The sequence below is a fragment of the Jaculus jaculus genome, chromosome 9, assembly GCF_020740685.1.
Source record: "Jaculus jaculus isolate mJacJac1 chromosome 9, mJacJac1.mat.Y.cur, whole genome shotgun sequence".
Lineage (NCBI taxonomy): Eukaryota > Metazoa > Chordata > Mammalia > Rodentia > Dipodidae > Jaculus > Jaculus jaculus.
This window is the reverse complement of record NC_059110.1, coordinates 81,571,622-81,594,082: the sequence shown is the minus strand read 5'-3', so window position 1 is coordinate 81,594,082 and position 22,461 is coordinate 81,571,622. Positions and strand designations below refer to the sequence as shown.

Sequence of the window (22,461 nt, the reverse complement as noted above, 5' to 3'; positions counted from 1 at the left end):
ACTTATTCGTTCTCTCTCAAATAATTAAATGAATAAATATTTAAAAAGAAACAACTTTGGCTATACCCAGATTACAGATCAGTTTCATACATAAGTAGAAATTTTTTTTAGGTTTATTTTAAAAGGTGAAAGAGTCATATGATCTGAAGAGAAACCAGAGTATTTTTAGGTTTATTTTATGCATTTAGTTTTGAGATCTTTTTTCTTTCTTTCTTTTTTTTTTTCAACTTTATTTATTTATTTGAGGGAGAACAAGAGAGGAAGAGGCAGACACACAGAGAGAGAATGGGCACAGCAGGGCCACCAGCCACTGCATACGAACTCCAGATGCATGTACCACCTTGTACATCTGGCTTATGTGGGTCCTAGGGAATCAAACTTTGGGTCCTTTGGCTTTATAGGCAAATGCCTTAACCACTAAGTCATCTCTCCAGCCTGAGATCTCTTTTTTTTACTTCCATATTTTGTTGATTTGTAATATTCCTGTCACCTTATTTAATCGCTATTTGATTTTTGACGTGTCCATCTTTTATTAACCAAGATTTTATATTTTGTTGGCTTATTACTCTAGCTAGTGCTGTCCACTTAATCTTGATAGATAGCTTTTTTTGTATAGCATCTAGAAAGTGTCCTTGATGATTGTTATTCATTTATAATATTTATAAAAGTTATTACTTATGTTGACAGCTACTGTGTGAAGACATTCACAGGACACAGAGAATGGGTACGTATGGTGCGGCCAAATCAGGATGGCACTCTGATAGCCAGCTGTTCCAATGACCAGACTGTGCGTGTATGGGTTGTAGCAACCAAGGAATGCAAAGCTGAGCTCCGAGAACATGAACATGTGGTAGAATGCATTTCCTGGGCTCCAGAAAGTTCATATTCTTCCATCTCTGAAGCAACAGGATCTGAGGTACTGTTTAATTTATGTAACATTTCATGGTTTTGTTACTGATAGAGCCTTAGATAACTTTTCTGACTCTCAATCTTATATCTTTAATGGATTAAAGAGACTGCATGTTTAACCTCATTCAGTTGTTTTCTTTATTTTTCTTTTATTTTCCAAAACTTTCTTCATTTGAGAGAGAGAGAGAATGGGCACACTAGGGCATCTAGCCAATGCAGACAAACTCCAGATGCATGTGCCACCTTGTGCATCTGGCTTATGTCCTGGGGAATTGGACTGGGGTTCTTCGTCTTCATAGGCAAATGCCTTGACTTGACTCCAGCCCCAGGTTTTTTTTTTTTGTTGTTGTTTGTTTGTTTGTTTGCTTTTTTGAGGTAGGTTCTCACACTGTAGCAGCTCAGGCTGACCTGGAATTCACTATGCAGTCTCAGGGTGGCCTCGAACTCACAGAGGGCCTCTACCTCTGCCTCCCAAGAGCTGGGATTAAAGGTGTGCACCACCACGGCCCAGCTACCTTGAATTTTTTTTAATGGATGTGGTATGTTTGGTATAGTATGCATGTGTATGTGCAGATGTATGTGTGTCTAATGTGCATGTGTATGGGAGCAAGTGGAAGATGTTGGGTGTCCCCTATAGCTCTTCTGCCTTATTTCCTTGAGACAGAGTCTCAGGAACCCGAGGCTCCCCATTTTTCAGTTATCCTACTGACCAGAAAATCCCTTGATCTTTCCTGTCTTCACCCCCCTCAGCACTGGTGTAACAGGCATGTTTGAACGTGCCTATTTTTTTAAAAAAGTATTTATTTATTTGAGAGAGGGAAAGAGATTGAGAATGGGCACGACAGGGCTTCCAACCACTGCAAACGAAAACGAACTCCAAACGCATGAGCCACCTTGAGCATCTGGCTTACATAGGCCCTAGGGAATTGAACTGAGGTTCTTTAGTTTGCAGGCTAGTGCCTTAACCATTAAGCCATCTCTCCAGCCCCTGTGCTTTTTTTTTTTTTTTTTTTGGCATGGATGCTTAGGATTGAATTCAGATCTTCATGCTTGCATACTCTTTTTATTATTATTATTTTATTAACAACTTCAGTGATTGTAAACAATATCCCATGGTAATGCTCTCCCTACCCTCACTTTCCCCTTTGAAACTCCATTCTCCATCATATCCCATCTCTCTCTTATTTTGATGTCATCATCTTTTCCTCCTATTATGATGGTCTTGCATAGGTAGTGTGAAGTCATGGATATCCAGGCCATTTTGTGTCTGGGGGAGCTGCTTATACAGTCTTAACCTGTTGAGCCATTTCCCCAGTCCCTCACCCATGATTTGATGTTTTGGGGTTGGAGACTCTTCTGAAGAGAAAAGTGATCATTTAAAGGCAGTAAAGTGGTTTTGCCAGTAAATCCCAGCACTGAGCAGACTGAGGCAGGGAGATCTCAAATTCAAGCCTGCCCTGAGTCACAGAAGTACCAGACCAGCCATGACTACAGATAGCAGTATCCTTTGTCAAAAAATAAAACCTAAAGCCAGCCATGGTGGTGCATACTTTAATCCCAGCACTTGGAAGGCAGTGGTAGGAGGATCACCATGAGTTCGAGGCCACCCTGAGATGACATAGTGAATTCCAGGTCAGCCTGAGCTACAGTGATACCTTGAAAAACCAACAGCAAATAAATAAATAAAACCTAGCTGGGTATGGTGGTTCATTTCTTTAGTCCTAGCACACAGGCCAAAGATAGGAGGATTCCTATTAATTCAGGGTTTTAGCCTTTGACTACATAATGAGTTCCAGGTCAGCCTGAGTTAGAGTGAGACCCTACCTCAGAAAACCCTACATCTTAATAAAGAGTATCTCTTCTATCCCTATTGTTCTTGTAAATGAAGCTTCTAATTTTGATGTATTGTGTTTTCAAATTCTTTATACTGCCCCTAGTGATTTTTTACTTTGCCATACATTACAGATTTATATTGGGTCAATTTTATTTTTATTTTGAACATCTTTTTTTATCATACAAGTGGTCTTTTGGATGTTAGGCAGATGCTTCTGTCCTCAGCCATAATCACACGCATCTTAGGCAGTAGATTTATCATCCTGGTAATATTATTTAGGTCCTTCCTCTCTTCCCTTGTAAACTATGTGTAATGCCAAAAGACTTGTATCTCTCAGTAGATTAAAATAAGTTGTAGTTCTGCAAAATTGAAACTACAGATAATGATTTGTCTTTACATAGAATCCATTTAAGTCCTTACCTAACTTGTGCATGAGAAAATTATTTTTTGTGTTTTTTGTAGACTAAAAAAAGTGGCAAGCCTGGGCCGTTCTTGCTATCTGGATCCAGAGACAAAACTATTAAGATGTGGGATGTCAGTACTGGCATGTGCCTTATGACTCTTGTAAGTTTACATAATCCAATCCCTTCTTTGACATCTTCACTGTTTCTGTTGTTTGGAGTTAGATTCATTGTGATTTTCTTATTAATTAACCTTAATTCTGGGAGTTTAAGATAACTTCTTTATCAAGTAATTGCTTTTTTTTTTTTTAAGTGATATGAAGGCTATATCTGTAGCCTACCATGTTGTGTAAAGAATCCAGTCTTTCAGTACTGGGTGGGAGGCCCTAGTTCACTATGTAATATCTCCCATTTGAAGAGAAAGAATGTTCTTACATGTTTATCTTTTTTTGTTGTTGTTTATCTTTTTGAAGATGTTTTCATCTCTTTTTTTGTGTTTCTATGAATCTTCTTATTTGTCATCTTTATTCACCTAATATAGCTTATTTGGCATATTTTGCTATTGTGAAATCATTTGCTAGCTCAATGATTTGGAGGTACTTATTTCTGTTTCAGAGCCTTGAGATTTCCACATGAGTATATTTAAATGTCAACAAGGGATTGTGCACATTATAGTTTGCCTATGGGAATTTCAGGGTAATGTGGATGTTACTGTTCCAGTAACAAATTTTACAACTGGGAATGGTTATTTAGAGAATGATGGACATAGCTAGGCATGGTGGCGTATGCCTTTAGGCACAGCACTCAGGAAGCAGAGGTAAGGAGGAACACTGTGAGTTCAAGTCCAGCTTGAGACTACATAGTGAATTCTAGGTCAGCGTGAGCTAGAGTGAGACCCTATCTTAAAAAAACAAAAGGGTTATGGTAAGAATGAGAAAATTAAGCCAGGCATGGTGGCGCACGCCTTTAATCCCAGCACTCGGGAGGCAGAGGTAGGAGGGTTGCTGTGAGTTCGAGGCCACCCTGAGACTCCATAGTGAATTCCAGGTCAGCCTGGGCTAGAGTGAGACCCTACCTCGAAAAAACAAAACAAAAAAAAAAAAAAAAAAGAGGAAAATTAAGCTGTATAGTGTTCTGGGTTCAGTTATACCATTTTGTTGTAAGAAATGGGTCTATATTTATAACTGTCATGTGCTTCCACCTGTAATAGCAAGTTCTCCATGAATTCCCCTAGGTTTCTGCTTCCCTTTCCCTATTTTCAGCCTTTGAGGGAGCCCAGTCTGACCTAGAATTCACTATGTAGTTTCAGGGTTTCCTTGAACTCACAGTGATCCACCTACTGCCTCCTGAGTGCTGGGATTAAAGGCATGCGTCATCATGCTCTGCCCAGGGGAGTTTTTTTTTTTTTTTTTTTTTTTCCTGTTTTAGTTTGGTGTCTTCACTAGAAATGTCATTGACTTTTTTTTCCCCTTGAGGCAAGGTCTGTAGCCTGGGCTGGCCTGGAACTCAGGGCATTTTTCCTACTTCAGCCTCTTCTTTCTTTTTTTTTTTTTTTTTTAAGTATTTTATGTATGTATGTATTTGAGATAGGGAGGGAGAGAGAGGGGAAGAGGCAGAGAGAGAATGGACATGCCAGGATCTCTAGCCACTGCAAACAGACTTCAGACGCATGTGTCCCCTTGAGTATCTGGCTTACTGGGGAATTGAACCTAGATCCTTAGGTTTCATAGACAAGTGCCTTAGCCACTAAACCATTTCTTTAGCCTCATTTATTTTATTACTTATTTGCAAGGAGAGAGAGAAATAGGTACGTGGAAAGAGGAGATAGGCTCACCAGGGCCTCGTGCCGCTGAAACCAAAGTTCAGATACATGCCCCACTCTGTGTGTCTTGATTTTATGTGGGTCTGGTAAATCAGATACAGTCTGGCAGGCCTTGTAAGATAGCAGTTTTTATCGCTGAGTTCATCTTTCCAGCCCCAGATTTGACATCTTATAAAAGTTACTGTCTATACCAGGTATGGTGGTGCACACCTTTCATCCCAGCACTCTGGAGGCTGAGGTAGGAGGATTGCTGTGAGTTTGAGGTCAGCCTGAGTTACATAGTGAGTTCCAGGTCAGTCTGGGCTAGAGTGAAACTGTTTCAACAACTCCTCCCATTCCAAAAATGCTTCTTCCTATAATGATTTAAAAGACTTTTTTTTTTTTTTTAATTTACAAGCAGAAATCAGAGGGAAGGAGGGGAAGAGAGAGAGAATGAATATGAGCACACCAGGGCCTCCTGCCACTGCAGACTAACTCTAGATGCATATGCTACCTTGTGCATCTGGCTTTATATGGTTTCTCAGGAATCGAACTTGTGTCCTTTGGCTCTGCCAGCAAGTGCCTTAACCATTAAGCCATCTCTCTAGCCTAGTAATGATTTATTTGCAGGCCATTATTGTAGACCAAAGCATTTATTTTTTGTGTTGCTCAGAGCCTTCCTTGAGTATTACTAGGTCAGCACTCTACATCCCCATTGAGCTGCATTCCCAGTCCTGGATGAAGTATTTTAAACAAAGGCAGTCTAGAGTAAACCATGGAAAACTAAAAGAAAGCAAAAATTACTTTCGATTACTCTATAATATCTGATAATATCTTCTAAGCATATTTTTCTAGAATCATGCTAACTTCTACAATGATGTTCTATAGATTAGAAGAGATTCAGACTGAGAGAAGGGCTGTGTCAGGGCCTCCAGGTGCTGCAAACAAACTCTAGGTGCATGTGCCTCTTTGTGCTGGCTTTATGTGGGCACTGGGGAATCAAATCCTGGTCGTTTAAGTCTTAGTGGCCAAGTGCCTTAAACTGCTGAGCCATCTTTCCAGCTCTATTTTTTCTTAATATGTAGATAAATATGGTGCTTTTTATTAAAACTGCTACTTTGAAATAAACTTATTTTTATTTTTTGGTTTTCTGAGGTAGGGTTTCACTCTAGCCTAGGCTGACCTGAAATTCATTATGTAGTCTCAGCGTGGCCTCAAACTCATGGCTATCCTCCTACCTCTCTCTGCCTTCCAAGTGCTGGGATTAAAGGCATGCGCCACCACACCCAGCTTTGTAACCAACTTTTTTTTTTTTGTTTCATTCTTCAAGGTATAGCCCAGGCTGACCTAGAATTCTCTAATGTAGTCTTGAAAAACCAAAAGAAGGCCGGGCGTGGTGGCGCACTCCTTTAATCCCAGCACTTGGGAGGCAGAGGTAGGAGGATTGCCATGAGTTCAAGGCCACCCTGAGATGACAGAGTTAATTCCAGGTCAGCCTGGACCAGAGTGAGACCCTACCTCGAAAAACCAAAAAAAGAAAAAAAATAATAACTTTTTATTTACAACCTCCATACTGTATACAGGCTGTGCCCTGATCATAATCACCTCCTGCTACCCTCTTTTATACTCCCTCCCAACCCTCTTCCACCAACCTCTTTCCAACTAGTCCCTCTTCTAATTTTTTTTGTTGTTGGTGGTGATTTATTTGACAGAGAAAGAGGGAGGGAAGGGGGGAGAGAGCGAGAGAATGGGCATGTGGGCACACCAGGGCCTCCACCACTGCTAAGCCATCCCTCCAGTCCTGTTTTTGTTTTTTGAAGTAGGCTCTTGCTCTAGTACAGGCTGACCTGGAATTTACTTTGTAGTCTCAGGGTGATCTTAAACTTATGGCGATTGTCCTGCCTCTGCCTCCCAAATCTTTTTGGGTTTTCAAGGTAGGGTTTCACTCTAGTTCAGGCTGACCTGGAATGTAGTCTCAGGGTGGCCTCAAACTCACAGTGATCCTCCTACCTCTGCCTCCTGAGTGCTGGGACTTAAGGTGTGTGCCACCACACCCAGCACCCTCTTCTATATTTTTTGAAGTATTTATTTATTAGAGAAAGAAAATATGAATGGACACATCAGGGCCTCAAATAAACTCTACACATATGTGTCATTTTGTGTATCTGGCTTTACCAGGGTACTGGGGATTCAAACCTAAACAAGTTAACTAGGTAGCAGGGAAAAGACCTACAGCTCAGTTCTATCTTGATTTCTGAGTTTTTAAAACCAAAGTAGGTGGTGTCTTCAGCAATATGGTTTACCCTCTAGTTCTGGTGGGCAACCAAGATCCTTTATTGCTTTGGGGGCCTTAGGAGACCAAAGTTTAAAAATAACTTTTTTGGGGGGTTTCAATTTTTCGAGGCAGGGTCTCACACTAGCTCAGGCTGACCTGGAATTCACTATGTATGTAGTCTCAGGGTGGCCTCGAACTCTCAGCAATCCTCCTTCTGCCTTCCAAGTGCTGGGATTAAAGGTGTGTGCCACTACGCCCGACTAAAAACACCACACTCACCAGGGTCTCTTGGTTCTGCAAATGAATGCCAGATACATGTACCACTTTGGGTCAGATCTTACGTAGATGCTGAGAAGTTGAACCCAGTACAGCAAGCCTTTCATGCAAACACCATTAATTGCTGAATGATTTCCTTAGCACTCTGTAGCAAACTTTTTAATTTAGAAAGCATGTGACATTCATGTCATTAGAGACTCTTACACTGATCTCAGGCAGTTTTGATATGTTTGTTAACTAGATCTCTAGATCCTTAATTATTTCTCAGTAAGTTGCAGAAATGGAAATCAGGCCCAATGTGATGCCATCGCACATGTACTTGAGAGGCTAAGGTAGGAGGATCACTGTGAGTTTGAGGCTACCCTGAGACTACAAAGTGAATTCCAGGTCAACCTGGACTGGACTAGAGTAAGGCCCTACCTCAAACAAAAAGCCAGACATGGTGGTGCATGCCTTTAATCCCAGCACTTGGGAGGCAGAGTTAGGAGGATTGCTGTGAGTTCGAGGCCACCCTGGGACTCCATAGTGAAGTCCAAGTCAGCCAGGGCTAGAGTGAGACCCTATCTCGGGAAAAAAAAAAAAAAAAGCAAGCCTGGTGTGGTGGTGCACACCTTTAATCCCAACACTCAGGAGGCAGAGGTAGGAGGATCGCTGTGAGTTCCAGGCCACCCTGAGACTACATAGTGAATTTCAGGTCAGCCTGGGCTAGAGACCCTACCTCAGGAGAAAAAAAAAAGGGGGAAATTTAATCTTGATAGAGTATAAATTGTTTTTCTCGTATATCTTTTTTAAAGACTTTAAGGGCTGGAGCGATGGCTTAGCGGTTAAGGTGTTTGCCTATGAAACCAAAGGACCCAGTTTCGATTCCCCAGTACCCTCATAAAGCCTAATGCACAAGGTGGTGCATGTGTCTATAGTTTGTTTGTAGTAGCCGAAGACCCTGGCGCTTGCATTTTTTCTCCCTCTCTGCCTTTCTCTATCTCAAAATTTTTTTTAAATATTTTAAAATATTTTATTTATTGCTTTTTACTTTTTAAAAAATTAGAGAGAGAAAGACAGGTGCCACCTTGTGCATCTGGCTTTACATGGATACTGGAGAATCAAACTTGGCACTTTTTGCTTTGCTGGTGAACTCCTTAACTGCTAAGCCATCACTCCAGCCCCTTCATGTATCTTATGTTTATCTATATTTATTTATTTATTTATTTTTGGTCTTTTGATGTAGCATCTCTCTCTAACCCTGTCTGACCTTTGTAGTCTTCAGGCTGTCCTCAAACTCAAGGCAGTCCTCCTACCCTCCTACCTCTGCCTCCTGAGTACTAGGATTAAAGGTGTGCACCAAGCACCCCTGGTTCAGTTTCTAACTTTTTATAAGCCCCTATTTGGAGGATCCTATAGAGAGTCATACCTAGCATTTTATGTTATGTCTTATTTTTATTATTTACCTATATATTTATTTGAGCAAGAAAGAGGCAGATACAGAGAATGGGCACACCAGGACCTCTAGCCACTGCTAATGAACAGATGCATGCACCACCTTGTGCATCTGGCACACATGGGTCCTTTGGCTTTGTAGGCAAATGCCTTAACTTCTAAGCCATCTCTTCAGCCCTTGTTACTTTTGTTTTCTTTTACTTTAGAATTCTCTAGACCTTTTTCATACACACACACAGATATTATTTTTATTTATTTATTTATTTATTTATTTATTTATTTATTTATTAGAGAGGTGGATAGTGAATTTGAACTCATAGTGATCTTCCTACCTCAGCCTCCCCAGTGCTGGAATTAAAGGTATGCACCACTATGCCTGGCAATATTTCCTCATTTTACCTTTTTTTCTAAATTATTTAGAGAGAAAGAGGCAGAGAGAATGGGCACACCAGGACCTTCAACCTGCTGTGAGTGAACTGCAGACGTGTGTGCCCCCTTGTGCGCATGTGCGACGTTGTGCGCTCGCGTCACTGTGCATCTTGCTCAGTGGGACTTGGAGATTTGAACCTGAGTTCTTAGGCTTCACAGGCAAGTGCCTTAACCGCTAAGCCATCTCACCAGTACTATTTTGCCTTTTTAAAAAGTTTCCTCTGTGTCTTGAGGAGATGGCACAATTAAAGGGGCTTGTTTGCAAAGCCTACCAGCCAGATTCAGTTTTCTAGTACCCCTGTAAAGCCAGATGCACAAAGTGGCACAATTACCTGGAGTTTGTTTGCAGCAGTAAAAGGCCCTGGTACAGAGCTGGAGAGATGGCTTAGGGGTTAAGCCTTTTGGCAGCAAAGCCAAAAGACCCAGGTTTGATTCCCTAGGACCCATGATAGCCAGTTGCACAAGGGGGTGCACGCATCTGGAGTTGTTTTGCAGTGGCTGGAGGCCCTGGTGCGCGCGCGCGCTCTCTCTCTCTCTCTCTCTCTCTCTCTCTCTCTCTCTCCTCTTTGTCAAATAAATAAAAATAAAGTATGTGTATGTGCACACACACATTTTCTTCCCCTCCCCTTCCTCTCTGTCTTAAATAAATAAATACAAATGTTAATTTTTAAACTAAAAAAAGAAAAATAATGGGTTGGATAGAGGGCTCCGCAATTAAAGGCACTTGCTTGTATTGCCTGATGGCTTGGGTTCTCTTCCCCAGTACCCATGCACAAAGTGGCCTATGTGTCTGGAATTCATTTGTAGTAGCACTAGATCCTGATGAATCTATTCCTATTCATTTGTTCATGTTCTCCCTCTGTCTTCCCCTCCACAAATAAATTTTTAAAAAATGAATATTTTATTGGCGTCCCTTTTAGGTATATTATCATTAATTTTTTTGTCATTTTATTTATTTATTAGATACAGAGGGATAGAGGGAGAGAGAGAATGGGCACACCAGGGCCTCCAGTCATTGCAAACGAACTCCAGATGCATGCACCATCATGTGCATCTGGATAATGTGGGACCTGGAGAATCGAACCTGGGTCTTTTGTTTTTTTGAGCTAGGGATTCACTCTAGCTCAGGCTGACCTGGAATTTACTGTGTCGTCTCAGGGTGGCCTCAAACTCATGACAATCCTCCTATCTCTGCCTCCCAAGTGCTGGGATTAAAGGTGTGTGCCACCATCCCCGCCTCAAACCTGGGTCTTTAGGCTTTGCAGGCAAACACCTTAACTGCTAAGCCATCTCTCCAGCCCTATGGTTAGCATTTTGTAGTAAGAACACTTACCTCTTAATTTTAGAATACCGATAAGGGGCTTGGAGAGATGGTTCAGAAGTTAAAGCTTTTGCTTGCAAAGCCTAAAAGCTGGGATTTGATTCCCTAGTACACATGTAAAGGCAGATGCATAGGGAGATACATGTGTTTAGAGTTCATTTGCAGTGGCAGGAGGCCCTGGCATATCCCCTTCTCTCTCCTTGCAAATAAATAATATCAATAAGTAAATAAGAACATTTAACTGTTATTTTAGGAGTACTGATAAGGGGGCCTAGAGAGATTGCTCAACAGTGCTTACCTGCAAAGCTTGACAACCTGGGTTTGATTCCCCCAGCACCCATGTAAGCCAAATGCACAGTCTTGTATACATCTACATTTGAAGTGGTTAGACACCCTGGCACACCCATTGTTTGTGTCCGTCTGTCTTCTCTGTCTGGTTCTGCTTGCAAATAAATAAAATAGTAAAAAATGCATTGAAATAGAGAATAGTGATCTGACACAGTGCTTGTGTAGCATGTATGTAAAAACATGAAATTTAAAAAAGCATCAATACAACTTTAGCAGTCACAAATTAAATCTAGAGCCAGGTGTGGTAGTGCATGCCCTTAATCCTAGCACTTGAGAGGCAGAGTTTAGGAGGATTGCCATGAGTTTGAGGCCACCCTGAGAGTACATAGTGAATTCCGGTTCAGCCTGGGCTAGAGCGAGACCCTATCTCAAAAAAAAAATTTATTTTTTAAATCTAGGGCAGGAGAGATGCCTTAATGGTTAAGTTGCGCTTGTCTGCAAAGCCTAAGAACCCACATTTTATTCCCCAGTACCCACGTAAGCTAGATGCACATGGTAGCACATGTGTCTGGAGTTCAAATAAATAGAATGAGTGTGCCAGGGCCTCCAGCCACTGCAAACAAACTCCAGATGCATATGTGCCCCCTTATGCATCTGGCTTATGTGGGTCCTGGAGAATCGAACCAGGACCCTTGAGCTTTGCAGGCAAACACCTTAACCACTAAGTCGTCTCTCCAGCCCCCCCCTTCACTTAAATAAATAAAATATTTTTTAAAAGTGCTAGAGAGATGACTGTCTTTCCAATGAATAGAATAGAATGAAATAAAATAAAGTAAAATAAAATAAAATAAAATAAAATAAAATAAAATAAAATAAAATAAATCTTGGCTGTGTGTGGTGGCTCACACCTTTGATCCCAGCACTTGGGAGTCAGAGTTTTGAGGCCAGCCTGGGACTACATAGTTCCACATCTGGCTGGACTAGAGTGAGACTCTTGAAAACCACCCTGACACACACACACACACAAATAATTAATTAATTGATATTCATTTAAAGAAAGTAGTAATTCAGTTAGCTGCCTACATAGTAAGTTGGAGGCCAACCTTTCTTAGACCTTGTCTTCTCCTCTTTCCCCAAAAAAATACACGGGCATTTATGTTTTCAATGTAATATATCTTATAGCTATTATTTAAACAATTTATTCTTTTATTAAATCAGATCCCTTTTTGTCTTTAAGGTGGGTCATGATAATTGGGTACGTGGAGTTCTGTTCCATTCTGGGGGGAAGTTTATTTTGAGTTGTGCTGATGACAAGACTCTACGTGTATGGGATTACAAGAACAAACGATGCATGAAGACCCTCAATGCGCATGAACACTTTGTTACCTCCTTGGGTATGTACATATTATGAGGTTTTCTGAGCATTTAAATTTTGGAATACCCATTGCAACAGTTTTATGTAACCCTGTGGACTTTTTCAGGTAAGAAGTAATATGTTCTGCCTGGCATGGTGCCAAACACCCTTAATCAAGACCAGCCTGGGACTATAGAGTGAGTTCCAGGTCAGCCTGAGCTGGAATGAGATCCTAACCAAAAAGTGGTGCACACCTTTAATCCTAGAACTAGGGAGGCAGGGGTAGGGGGATCACCATGAGTTTGAGGCCACCCTGAGGCTACATAGTGAATTCCAGGTCAGCTTGGCCTACAGCGAGACCCTACCTCAAAAAAAACACAAAAAAACTACCAGTTGCTTTGATTTCTTCGTTGGAAACATCATTAACCTTGTACAACTTAGGTTTTGGAAATAATTTTAGTTTTTCATGGTAGGGTCTCACTCTAGCTCAGGCTGACTTGGAATTCACTATGTAGCGTCAGGGTGGCCTTGAACTCACTGCGATCCTCCTGCCTCTGCTTCCTGAGTGCTGAGATTAAAGGCATGCACTGCCACACCCAACAACAAGAATTGCTAAAAGATGTTTTTTCTACTTTTTTTTTTTTCTTTGCTTCATTTTGTTTTCCAAAGTTAGAGTTTCATTCAAGCCCAGGCTGACCTGGAATTCACTAGTCTTAGAGCAGCCTCAAACTCATTGCGATCCTCCTACCTCTGCCTTCCACGTGCTGGTACTAAAGGCGTGCACCACCATGCTCCCGCCATTTTTATTTTATTTTATTTCATTTCATTTCATATTATTTTATATTTTATTTTATTTTATTTTATTTGAGAGAGAATGGACACACTAGGGCCTCTAGCTACTGCAAATGAATTCCAGGTGCATGTGCTACCATGTGCATCTGGCTTACCTGGGCTCTGGGGAATTGAACCTGGGTCTTTAGGTCTCAGGCTAGTGCTTTAACCAGTGTGCTATTTTAAAAGAAACCTCAACTTTGCATGGTGGCATATGCCTTTAGTTCTGGTAGTCCAGAGGCAGAAGAATACTATTTGAAGTTAGACTGGGCTACAATTGAGATTCTGTTTTGAAAAGAAAAGAGATGAGCATGGTGGCACATGCCTTTAATAGTGAATTCCAGGTCAGCCTGAGCCAGATAGAGTGACACCATTCCTTGAAAAACAAACAAAACAAAACAAAACAAATCTTATTTGGAGATAGGGATGTAGTATAAGTCACATCCCCAGTACTACAAGGGAAACAAATCTTTACTGGAGAGATGGCTTAGCAGTTAAGGCACATACCTGCAAAGCCTAAGGAGCCATGTTTAACTCCCCAGATCCCATGTAAGCTAAACACACAAGGTGACATGTGCAAGGTCATGCATGTGCACAGGGTGGCACATACATACATCTAGATTGCAGTGGCTGGAGACCCTGGCATGCCAATTCTCTCTCATAATAAAATAAGCTAAAATGAAATAAAAATTCTTTCATGGGGGGGTTTCGGGGTAGGGTCTCGCTCTAGCTCAGGCTGACCTGGAATTCACTATGTAGTCTCAGGGTGGCCTCTAGCTCTTGGCAATCCTCCAACCTCTGCCTCCTTAGTGCTGGGATTAAAGGTGTGCACCACCACACCGGCTTTTTTTTTTTTTTTAAGGTAGGATCTCACTGTAGTCCAGGCTGTCCTAGAATTCACTATGTAATCTCAGAGTGGCGTTGAACCCCGCCTGTGCTATAAAAGGCAAGTGCTGTGTTCACCTTTCCTTGTAATTACTAGTTCTTGAGAGGCAGAAGAATAATGCCACAAATTCCAGGGTTACATAGACCCTGTCTCCAAAAGTTAGAAGCTAGGGGAAAAAAAGTCTTCCTTCTGGCTGTTACAATACCACCATGTGCTAGGAACTCTGGGGATGATATTTACACTTTTTACTCTTTTTTTGTTTGTTTGTTCTTGATTTTCTTTTGATTTTTTTGAGGTAGATTCTCACTCTAGCCCAGGCTGACATGGAATTCACTCTAATCCCAAACTGGCCTTGAACTCACAGTGATTCTCTTACCTGTGTCTCATGAGTGCTGGGATCATAGGTGTGTACCACCAAGTCTGGCTAATAAATACTCTTAGAGCAGCCTCAAACTCATTGCGATCCTCCTAAAAAATACTCAGTGGTTAAAGGCACTTGTTTGTTAACCTTGTCAGCCTGGGTTTCATTCCCCAGCACCCACACAAAGCTGGATGTCAAGTAGTGAGTGCATGGATGGCATGAGTGCATCCCACATACACATACAAATAAATAAATAAAAATTTAAAAAATATTCCCAGTATCATCTGGACTTGATTCTAGACTTTAAAATAGTGATTCAGTAAAGTACAGTGTACTAGCATGTGCTACCATGAAGAATGGACTCAGTGTTGAACTTAAAGCCTTAGGAAAATGGGACTGTTGCCTTATTTGCAGGCATACTTCCAGGATTTATTGTGAGCACAAAGTACTGGCTCAGGCTGACCTGGAATCCACCATGTAGTCTCAGGGTGTCTTTGAACTCAGAGTGATCCTCCTCATGCCTCCCAAGTGCTAGGATTAAAGGTATGAATCACAACAACCAGGTCTATGGGTTTTTTAATTTTTTTTATTTATTTGAGGTGGGGGAGATCGAGAGAGAGAGAATGGGCACTGTAAACGATCTCCAAACGCATGTGCCTTCTTGTGCATCTGACTTATGTGTGTCCTGGGGAATTGAACCTGGGTTCTTTGTCTTTGTAGACAATACCTTAACTTCTAAGCCATCTCTCCAGCCCTTAATCTTAAATGTTTTTATCTATTCATTTGCTAGCAGAGAGAAACAGAAAGAGAAGGGGAGAGAGGGAGAGAATGGACACACCAGGGCCTCTAGCTACTACAAACAAACTCCAGATGCATGCACTACTTTGTGCATCTGATTCTACATAAGGTACTGGGGAGTCAAACTCAGTTCATTAGGCCTTGCAGGCAGGGTCTCACTCTAGCCTAGGCTGATCTGGAATTCAGTCTGTAGTCCCAGGCTGCCTTTAGATTTAGGGGGATCGTCCTGTCACAGCCTCCCTAGGGCTGGGATTAAAGGTGTTGTAATCTACAACGCCTGGCTCAATATTTTGGAGTTAAAAGAGATGAGACTTAATAATTGAGATTCAACTTACCTAACCCAGTTGGTAAGCGCAACACTTTGTATAAGTGTAGGCTTGTATATACAGAAAAACATGGGTATTATACCTGGGCCTCTGGAGGCACACACTTATAATCCTAGCACTTGGGAAGCTCATGTAGGAGGATCTCAAGGTCAAGGCCTACCTTAGGCTACAAAGGAAACCCTGCTTAAAAAAAGAAAAATGGTTGGGGAAGTGGCTCAGTGGATAAAGTACTTGCTGTGTGAATGTCAGTACCTGCAGATTCCCAAACCCCATGTAAAGCCAGACACAGTGTAAAAGTCTTTAATTCTACTATATCGTGTTATGGGTAGGTGTATATGGAAGGGGGGGGTACTTCAGAAGGCTGGTAGGCTAGCTAGCCTGGTGAATGCAGCTATAACAAGACCCTTCCTGGGCTGGATGTGGTGGTATACACCTTTATACATTTTTCATTTTATTTTATTTATTTGAGAGAGAGAAAGAGGCAGGTAGAGAATGGGCATGCCAGGGCATTCAGCCATTGTAAACGAACACCAAATACATGTGCCATCTTGAACATCTGGCTTACGTGGGTCCTGGGGAATCAAACCTGAGCCCTTAGGCTTCGCAGGCAAATACCTTAACTACTAAGCCATCCCTCCAGCCTGGGCTGCAGAGTTCTACTTAGCCTAGCGTGAGACCCTGCTTCAAATAAAAAGAACACCCTGCCTCAAACTGTCAGCAGTCCTCACCTTCTACCTGAGGTGGTCCTCTAACCTTAGCAGGTATGCCATGGACCATACATGCCCACACCTGCACCATATACAGACACACACACCATACAGACACATTCATATACACACAAAGATGTTTTAAAATGACAAGAAAATCCCAGCATTCAGGAGGCAGAGGTAGGAGGATCGCTGAGAGTTCGAGGCCACCCTGAGACTCCATAGTGAATTCCAGGTCAGCCTGGGCTAGAGTAAGACCCTACCTCGAAAAACCAAAATAAATAAATAAATAAATAAATAAAATGACAAGAAAAAGCCAGGTATGGTGGTGCAACACCTTTAATCCCATCATTTGGGAGGCAGAGGTTAAGGTTTGCCATGAGTTTGAGGCCAGCCTGAGACTACATAGTAAATTCCAGGTTAGCCTGGGCTAGAGCAAGACCCAAAGTTTTTGACTTTATCTGATTTGAAAACAAGCCTTTTTTTTTTCTTTCAGATTTTCACAAGACGGCACCCTATGTGGTTACTGGCAGTGTAGATCAAACAGTAAAGGTGTGGGAGTGCCGTTGAGTTTCAGTTGGCCCTTCCTCCCTTTTTCCTCTGGATGCACTCTGATGATACCATGGTTACCCCATTGAGCTCTGTTTAAATAAATATTGTCCTTTCATGTAAATTATTCTGGATGTAGATTGAGCTTATTAAATGTTACACACAAAGTATTCATGCATGGTGAATCCAAATTGTATACTGTAAATTTACATACGTTGTCTAGAAGTACCATAGGGTTTAAAAACCTGGGCTGGCATTGGTCACACCAGGCCTACAAGGGCAGAAGTATAAATTGAACTTAGGGCACTAAACTGAATAGTTGACAGTGTCTTTTTATGTTGGATTAACACTTGTTTTTCTTTCTGCTATCTGTTGGTGCCTGACTTGATGGCCTCATTTTGGGAAAAGTGGTTATTAGGGCTTTTTCTGAAATGTGTATCTAAGTAACATCACTTAAGTGTGCTTAAATCTTTAAGGATGTTAGATAATAAGACTACAATTCACAATCTTTTGAACCATCTATGTAATTAATGGGAATTACAACTTGAAATTTTTTGTTATGACCCATTTGCCAAATCAATAGGATATGTTTGTTTTGGCAGCCTATCAAGCAAAGGCTAGTGGTATATTTATGTATGAAAATGATTGTAAATCTCAAGAAAAATCTCAGCAGCTAATAGCAAAATCATCTGTGTTTTTTTTTTGTTTTTTTTTTTTTAGTTGAGTCTTAATGCTTTGTAAACAGGTCAGAAAACACTGTCATACTCTTAAGCTTCTATTTTCCACACTAGACATACTTCTGGTTGTATTCTTCATGCTGTTTAGACTGTATAGTGATGTGACTTCCAAGTAGAATTTAATCTTCCCATTGAGTGTCATGGTACAAATCACTATTTGTTTGTTTTTAGGGATGTGCAATGTGCATTACATAATGACAGAGAAATATTGAAAAGGTTATGTTTGCCCATTTTAAAGGAATTGGAGAAATACAGCAGTTTTTCAACATGAATCTGTTAAAAATTGGATCTGTGTTTCACTTAAAAGTTTAAAAAAATGACAGGGTTTAATGGAACGTGCATTTAAAATGTACTGTTATTTTCACTTTTTGTTTATATGTAAATGTTTATAAATATATGGACCTATCTCAAAAATGGGTAAGTCTGTATATGTATATCACACATACAACCTCCATGTTTTGGGTCTTGGGTTTTTGAAGAAGTGCTAAAATGTACTAGTAAGGTAAATCTTGCTGTGGAATACCATAACCATCCTTTAGATTAGAACAAGCCCTTTTTGATCCTTAATGCTTCTGAAAACTGGGTTTGACTGGGGGGGGGGGGGTCTTAGCTAAAGGAAAGTCAAAAGTCACTTCCTTTATTTCCTGCTCAAAGATGGTCATTCAGCATCTTACACATCCCTGATATATTGTATATTTTGATCCAAAGTTACAAGTAGGTTTAAGAGAATTTTTATCTATGACTTTTGGAACACTATTCCACTGTCAATTATTAAGAAAGAGTTCCACTGCTTTAGTTAACTTTAAAAAAAAAAAAAAGTCATGTGAAAAATTAATAAAAACAATGAAATAACAATGGCAGTTTAACAAAGAAAAACTTGTTTTCCTGAATTGCATTTTATTCATTTGTGTAATATGTGATCTTCTTATGTCCCTTTTAGTATTTAATGGAAATTTGATTCCTGGAAAGGACAAAGGGTGAGAAATAAATGTCCTGTAGGTGCACACACAGCGAATAGGCCATGTATTAACTAGAAGCAGCTTAAAATTTAGCTTGTGTGTTTTTGTTGGTTTGCTTGTTTGTTTTTAATAATTCCTGAGATGTCTCCAGAAAGGAAAATGTTTTGAGAACTAATAGCTATTTTTGAGGACAAAAATTACATCTTAATTCCATAAATACAGTAGGTTAGCTTCCAGGACAATATTGCCTCACAACCCTGCTTACATTGAGAAGTCTTTTCCCCCTAGCTGTTCTGCCTGTATTTTTCTCCAAAAGCTACAGAAGATATCTTTGTTCTCATTTGCTGCTATTTCCTGCCCTATTTCAAGAAATATAAATACATAGAAATGGTGCATCTTAACATTTGTTTGTACATGTTAAGTGTCATGTATTTTAATTCATTTTTTAGCATGTAGTCATATGAATTGTTTAAGGGTAAGCCACAACATCTAGGAATCATTCAGACACACAAACAATAAAGGAAAACTGGTACCAATGTAGAGGAGCAAAGCTGCTGTTCCTGGGTTTCTTCCCCTTCAGCGCACTGTGACTGTATTTGAAAAAGGAGGCCTACAGTTACTCTGTAAACAAAGCTATCCTTACTTGGGAGGTTGCCACAGCCTGCTGCTTAATTGAGTTACCAGACATCCTCCATTTAAGAAGCGGCAAACATTGAATCTCAGGGATGGTCCACAACTGGATCCAAATGTAACGAGCCCTGTTTGAATAAAGAAGGGGAGTGGGGGAGAGCAAGCCATCCACATCTGGCATCAGATTTGCAAAGGTTTCCTGCACTGTTGTTTGACACTGCCCTGTTGATGCCCTTTCTTATACTCTGTGTTCTGTTTTCTGTCTGCTGTCTAGCCCTGTGCCTTGCCTGGGATGAGGACAATGATGAGGTTACTGGTTGGGTTATAAGTACAGGACTTGATAAATTGGATTGAGGTTCACTGCTGTTTTGCCATTTCTTCAAATCAAATTGGCCACTTATCTAAGAAATAAAATGCTGGTAGAATTGTATCCTCAGATGATTATTGACTTTTTGTGTGTGTATGGAAACAGACATTCCAGTGCCACCCTAATGTAATGTGCCCAAGAAGTCCCAGCTGCACTCTGGAGAGGTGAGCCATGGGAAAGGTGGTGTAGATATGGCTTGGAGAATAGTTGATTTTTTGACATGGCATCTTGCACTTTAGGAGACTTAAGACCGTCCTGTTTGTCTGTGTGTGGTGTGACCAATGGTGTGCCCAGAGCACTACCCAAAATCACTAGTGTTAGCAAGTTGTCCCGGGCTGTGGAACGTGCGCTGTAGTCCTTTGGAAGCTTTGGCTCTAGATTCACCAAGCCCAGTCTCCTTACTGTCAGTGCCCTGCTCTCCTGTTTGCCTTTCTGTTTCTGTGTGAACTTCTAGGTTACTATCACTCATTAAATAGTTTTTTAATTTAAAGAAAAAAAATTAAAATAAAGAACATTTTGTTTGTTGACAGTGGTGGCTTGATAATCCTTAAGCAACTGAAATAGAAGGAAAAGGCACTTAAAATGGTTATTCTTTCTGTCCAGCTGTATATAAAACCAACATGTTAATTATTATTCTAGACGATACAAAGGAGAATCTCCTGATAGAGAATGACATGGACAAAAATTGGTTGAAAAAGGTTTTGGGGTTTTTTCCAGCAAAGGGAGGGGGTTAAGCTGGATTTACAAGTCACAACTGGAACCGGCCTTCTATCTTCCCACAATATCATGTGAGTAGCTGCTTTCTTGTCCTGCCTATCCTTCAGGCATCCCTAAAGTTCACTTTGAAGATATTAAAAATAAACACAAAGTCTTCGAATTAGAAGTTGATCCTGACATTGACATGAAGGCAAGCATTGATTTCGTATGAACGTTGCAGAGGTGGTTAATTGGAGAAAACAGTTCCCCAGATTGTAAGAGTTCACTGAAGACATTGACACTTTTAAAAAAAATCAGTAAAGGAATGTATATAATATTGCTCTTGTGTTTTACAGTAAGATTTGTTGCTCTCAGACTGTGTAAAACAAAATTTATTCATGTTTTCTGCATATTAAAAATCTTATTGTACCAATTGGTAAACTATTAAATGCCTATAAAACTAGATGTGAATTTTTTTTTTTTCTTTTTTGGTCTTGTGCACAATTAGGCCTTGGTAGGAAGTGAGGTTATGTTTGGCATCAATCTCAAAGAGCAAGACTTGAGCTAGTCACAGGGTGACAAAGCCTTGGTGGAGGGCTTTTTTTTTCTTCAGAGCTGTGATGGAGCTAACTATGCTGCCTTTCCCCCCTATTTGGAGAAAATAGCACAACAGTAGGGCTATTGTAGGGACAGGCTTAAGCAGAACTGGCTAGATTGGGTAGCTGCAGTCATGTGCCAGATAGTTGAACAGAAAGATTTTTACAGCTCCTAACACAGACTCAAATGTAGTGAAGAGTATCCTACTCCCTTTGTTACTAGTGAGTGAGCCATTTATCTGGCATTCTCTTACCTAGGATCCATAAACATACTTAATGTTTTCAAAAGTTTTATCCTTGCCCCAGATGCACAACAGCTTTCTATGTGCTGTTATGGCTGTCCTGCCTCATCTGTGTCCTTAGTGTCTGCAGAAAGAAGTCTGCAGCTTTCTTTCATGCACAAAAGGACAAGTGCTCTTACAGACCAGCCACTTTCCTTGTGTTGGGAATAGCCTTCCCAACTCATTTTCCTTGTGGAGCTCCTCAACCATACCCACCACTGAGAGCATCTTGTCATTGGGCCAGGCCACCTTCTAGCTGTATCAAAGCCAGTGGTAGTCAGACATTGACCTTCCTCCAGGATTCATGGCCATATCTGAATTGGCTTGTGTGCTGAAATTCTCACCTTTGATATAACATAATCCTCCAACAGATACTCTTCTGAGCCAAAGACTGCAAAATCAGTGTCACATAGGAGTTGGAGGTTCTAGGGTGTTCTACCTCAGTCTTAGTAAAGAACCAGTATCACCCAGCTAATTAACATTTCTTTTAAATAGTCTAGAGGCAGGCTCAAGGTTGAGAACTGCTGATATAATTCAACTTCTCACTAAAGAAATTTGGGCCGGGCTTTGTGGTGCAAACCTTTAATCCTAGCATTGGCTAGAGGCCCATTCTGTCTAAAAAGTATTAAGGTCTCATGGTGCACACCCTTAATCCCAGCATTTGGGAGGCCATGGTTGGAGGATTATTGATTGAGTTGGAGGACACACTGAGACTGAATAGTGAATTCCAGGTCAACCTGGGCTACACAGCAAGACCCTATTCCAAAATAAAATCTCAAGGAAGACACTAAAAGGCATGTCCAAGCCTTCAAAAAAATTCAAGGGGAGCTAGGGTTGCCAAAAGGCATTCAAGTATCTACACATAAGGCTTGGGGGAGGGGGTCTCACCTCCACAGTCCAGCTAGTTGGTCCCTCTACTTTGCTAACCCTCCAAAAGTTGGCACTGAATTTTCACTATGGCAAACTCAGTTCTCAAGTTTGTGAGCACTCCAAGCTCTGGGGAGTGCTGCCTAATCTTTCTGCCACATCAGAGATGGGATAGAGACAGATGTCCAGTATGTTAAGTCCAGTGTGCTCAGGACCTGTCCCTCCTCCCCCAACACCACCTCCTACCTGCTCTTTTTTTTTTTCTTTTTTTTTTTTTGCGGGGGGGGGGGGAGTTTCTTTGAGGTCGTCTATCTCTCTAGCCCAGACCGACCTGGACCTCACTCTAGTCCCAGACTGACAATAATCCTGCCTTCCTGGATTAGTGGGATTAAAGGTGTGCACCCCTACACCTGGCAAGCTTTTTTGTCATCTGTATGATAAGTCCATGAGTTAACCCCTAGGCTAAGTAGCTGGAACTCCACCAACTCACCTCCCACATCAGTGACTCAATAAGCATGACTTTGACTACATATTCTGGTAACATTGTT

General features: G+C 40.9%; 1 protein-coding gene across 1 annotated transcript in view; it reads left to right on the top strand.

Moving 5' to 3' along the window:
• The window catches only part of Pafah1b1 (platelet activating factor acetylhydrolase 1b regulatory subunit 1), a 99,526-nt gene extending 78,894 nt beyond the window's left edge, over positions 1-20,632 (top strand). The window contains exons 8-11 of the mRNA XM_045158122.1: positions 688-916; positions 3,206-3,307; positions 12,206-12,362; positions 16,728-20,632. Of these exons, the coding sequence (XP_045014057.1) occupies positions 688-916; positions 3,206-3,307; positions 12,206-12,362; positions 16,728-16,801 (562 nt within the window). The 3' untranslated portion in view covers positions 16,802-20,632. The remainder of the gene's footprint in view (positions 1-687; positions 917-3,205; positions 3,308-12,205; positions 12,363-16,727) is intronic.
• The last annotated feature ends 1,829 nt before the right edge of the window (positions 20,633-22,461 follow it).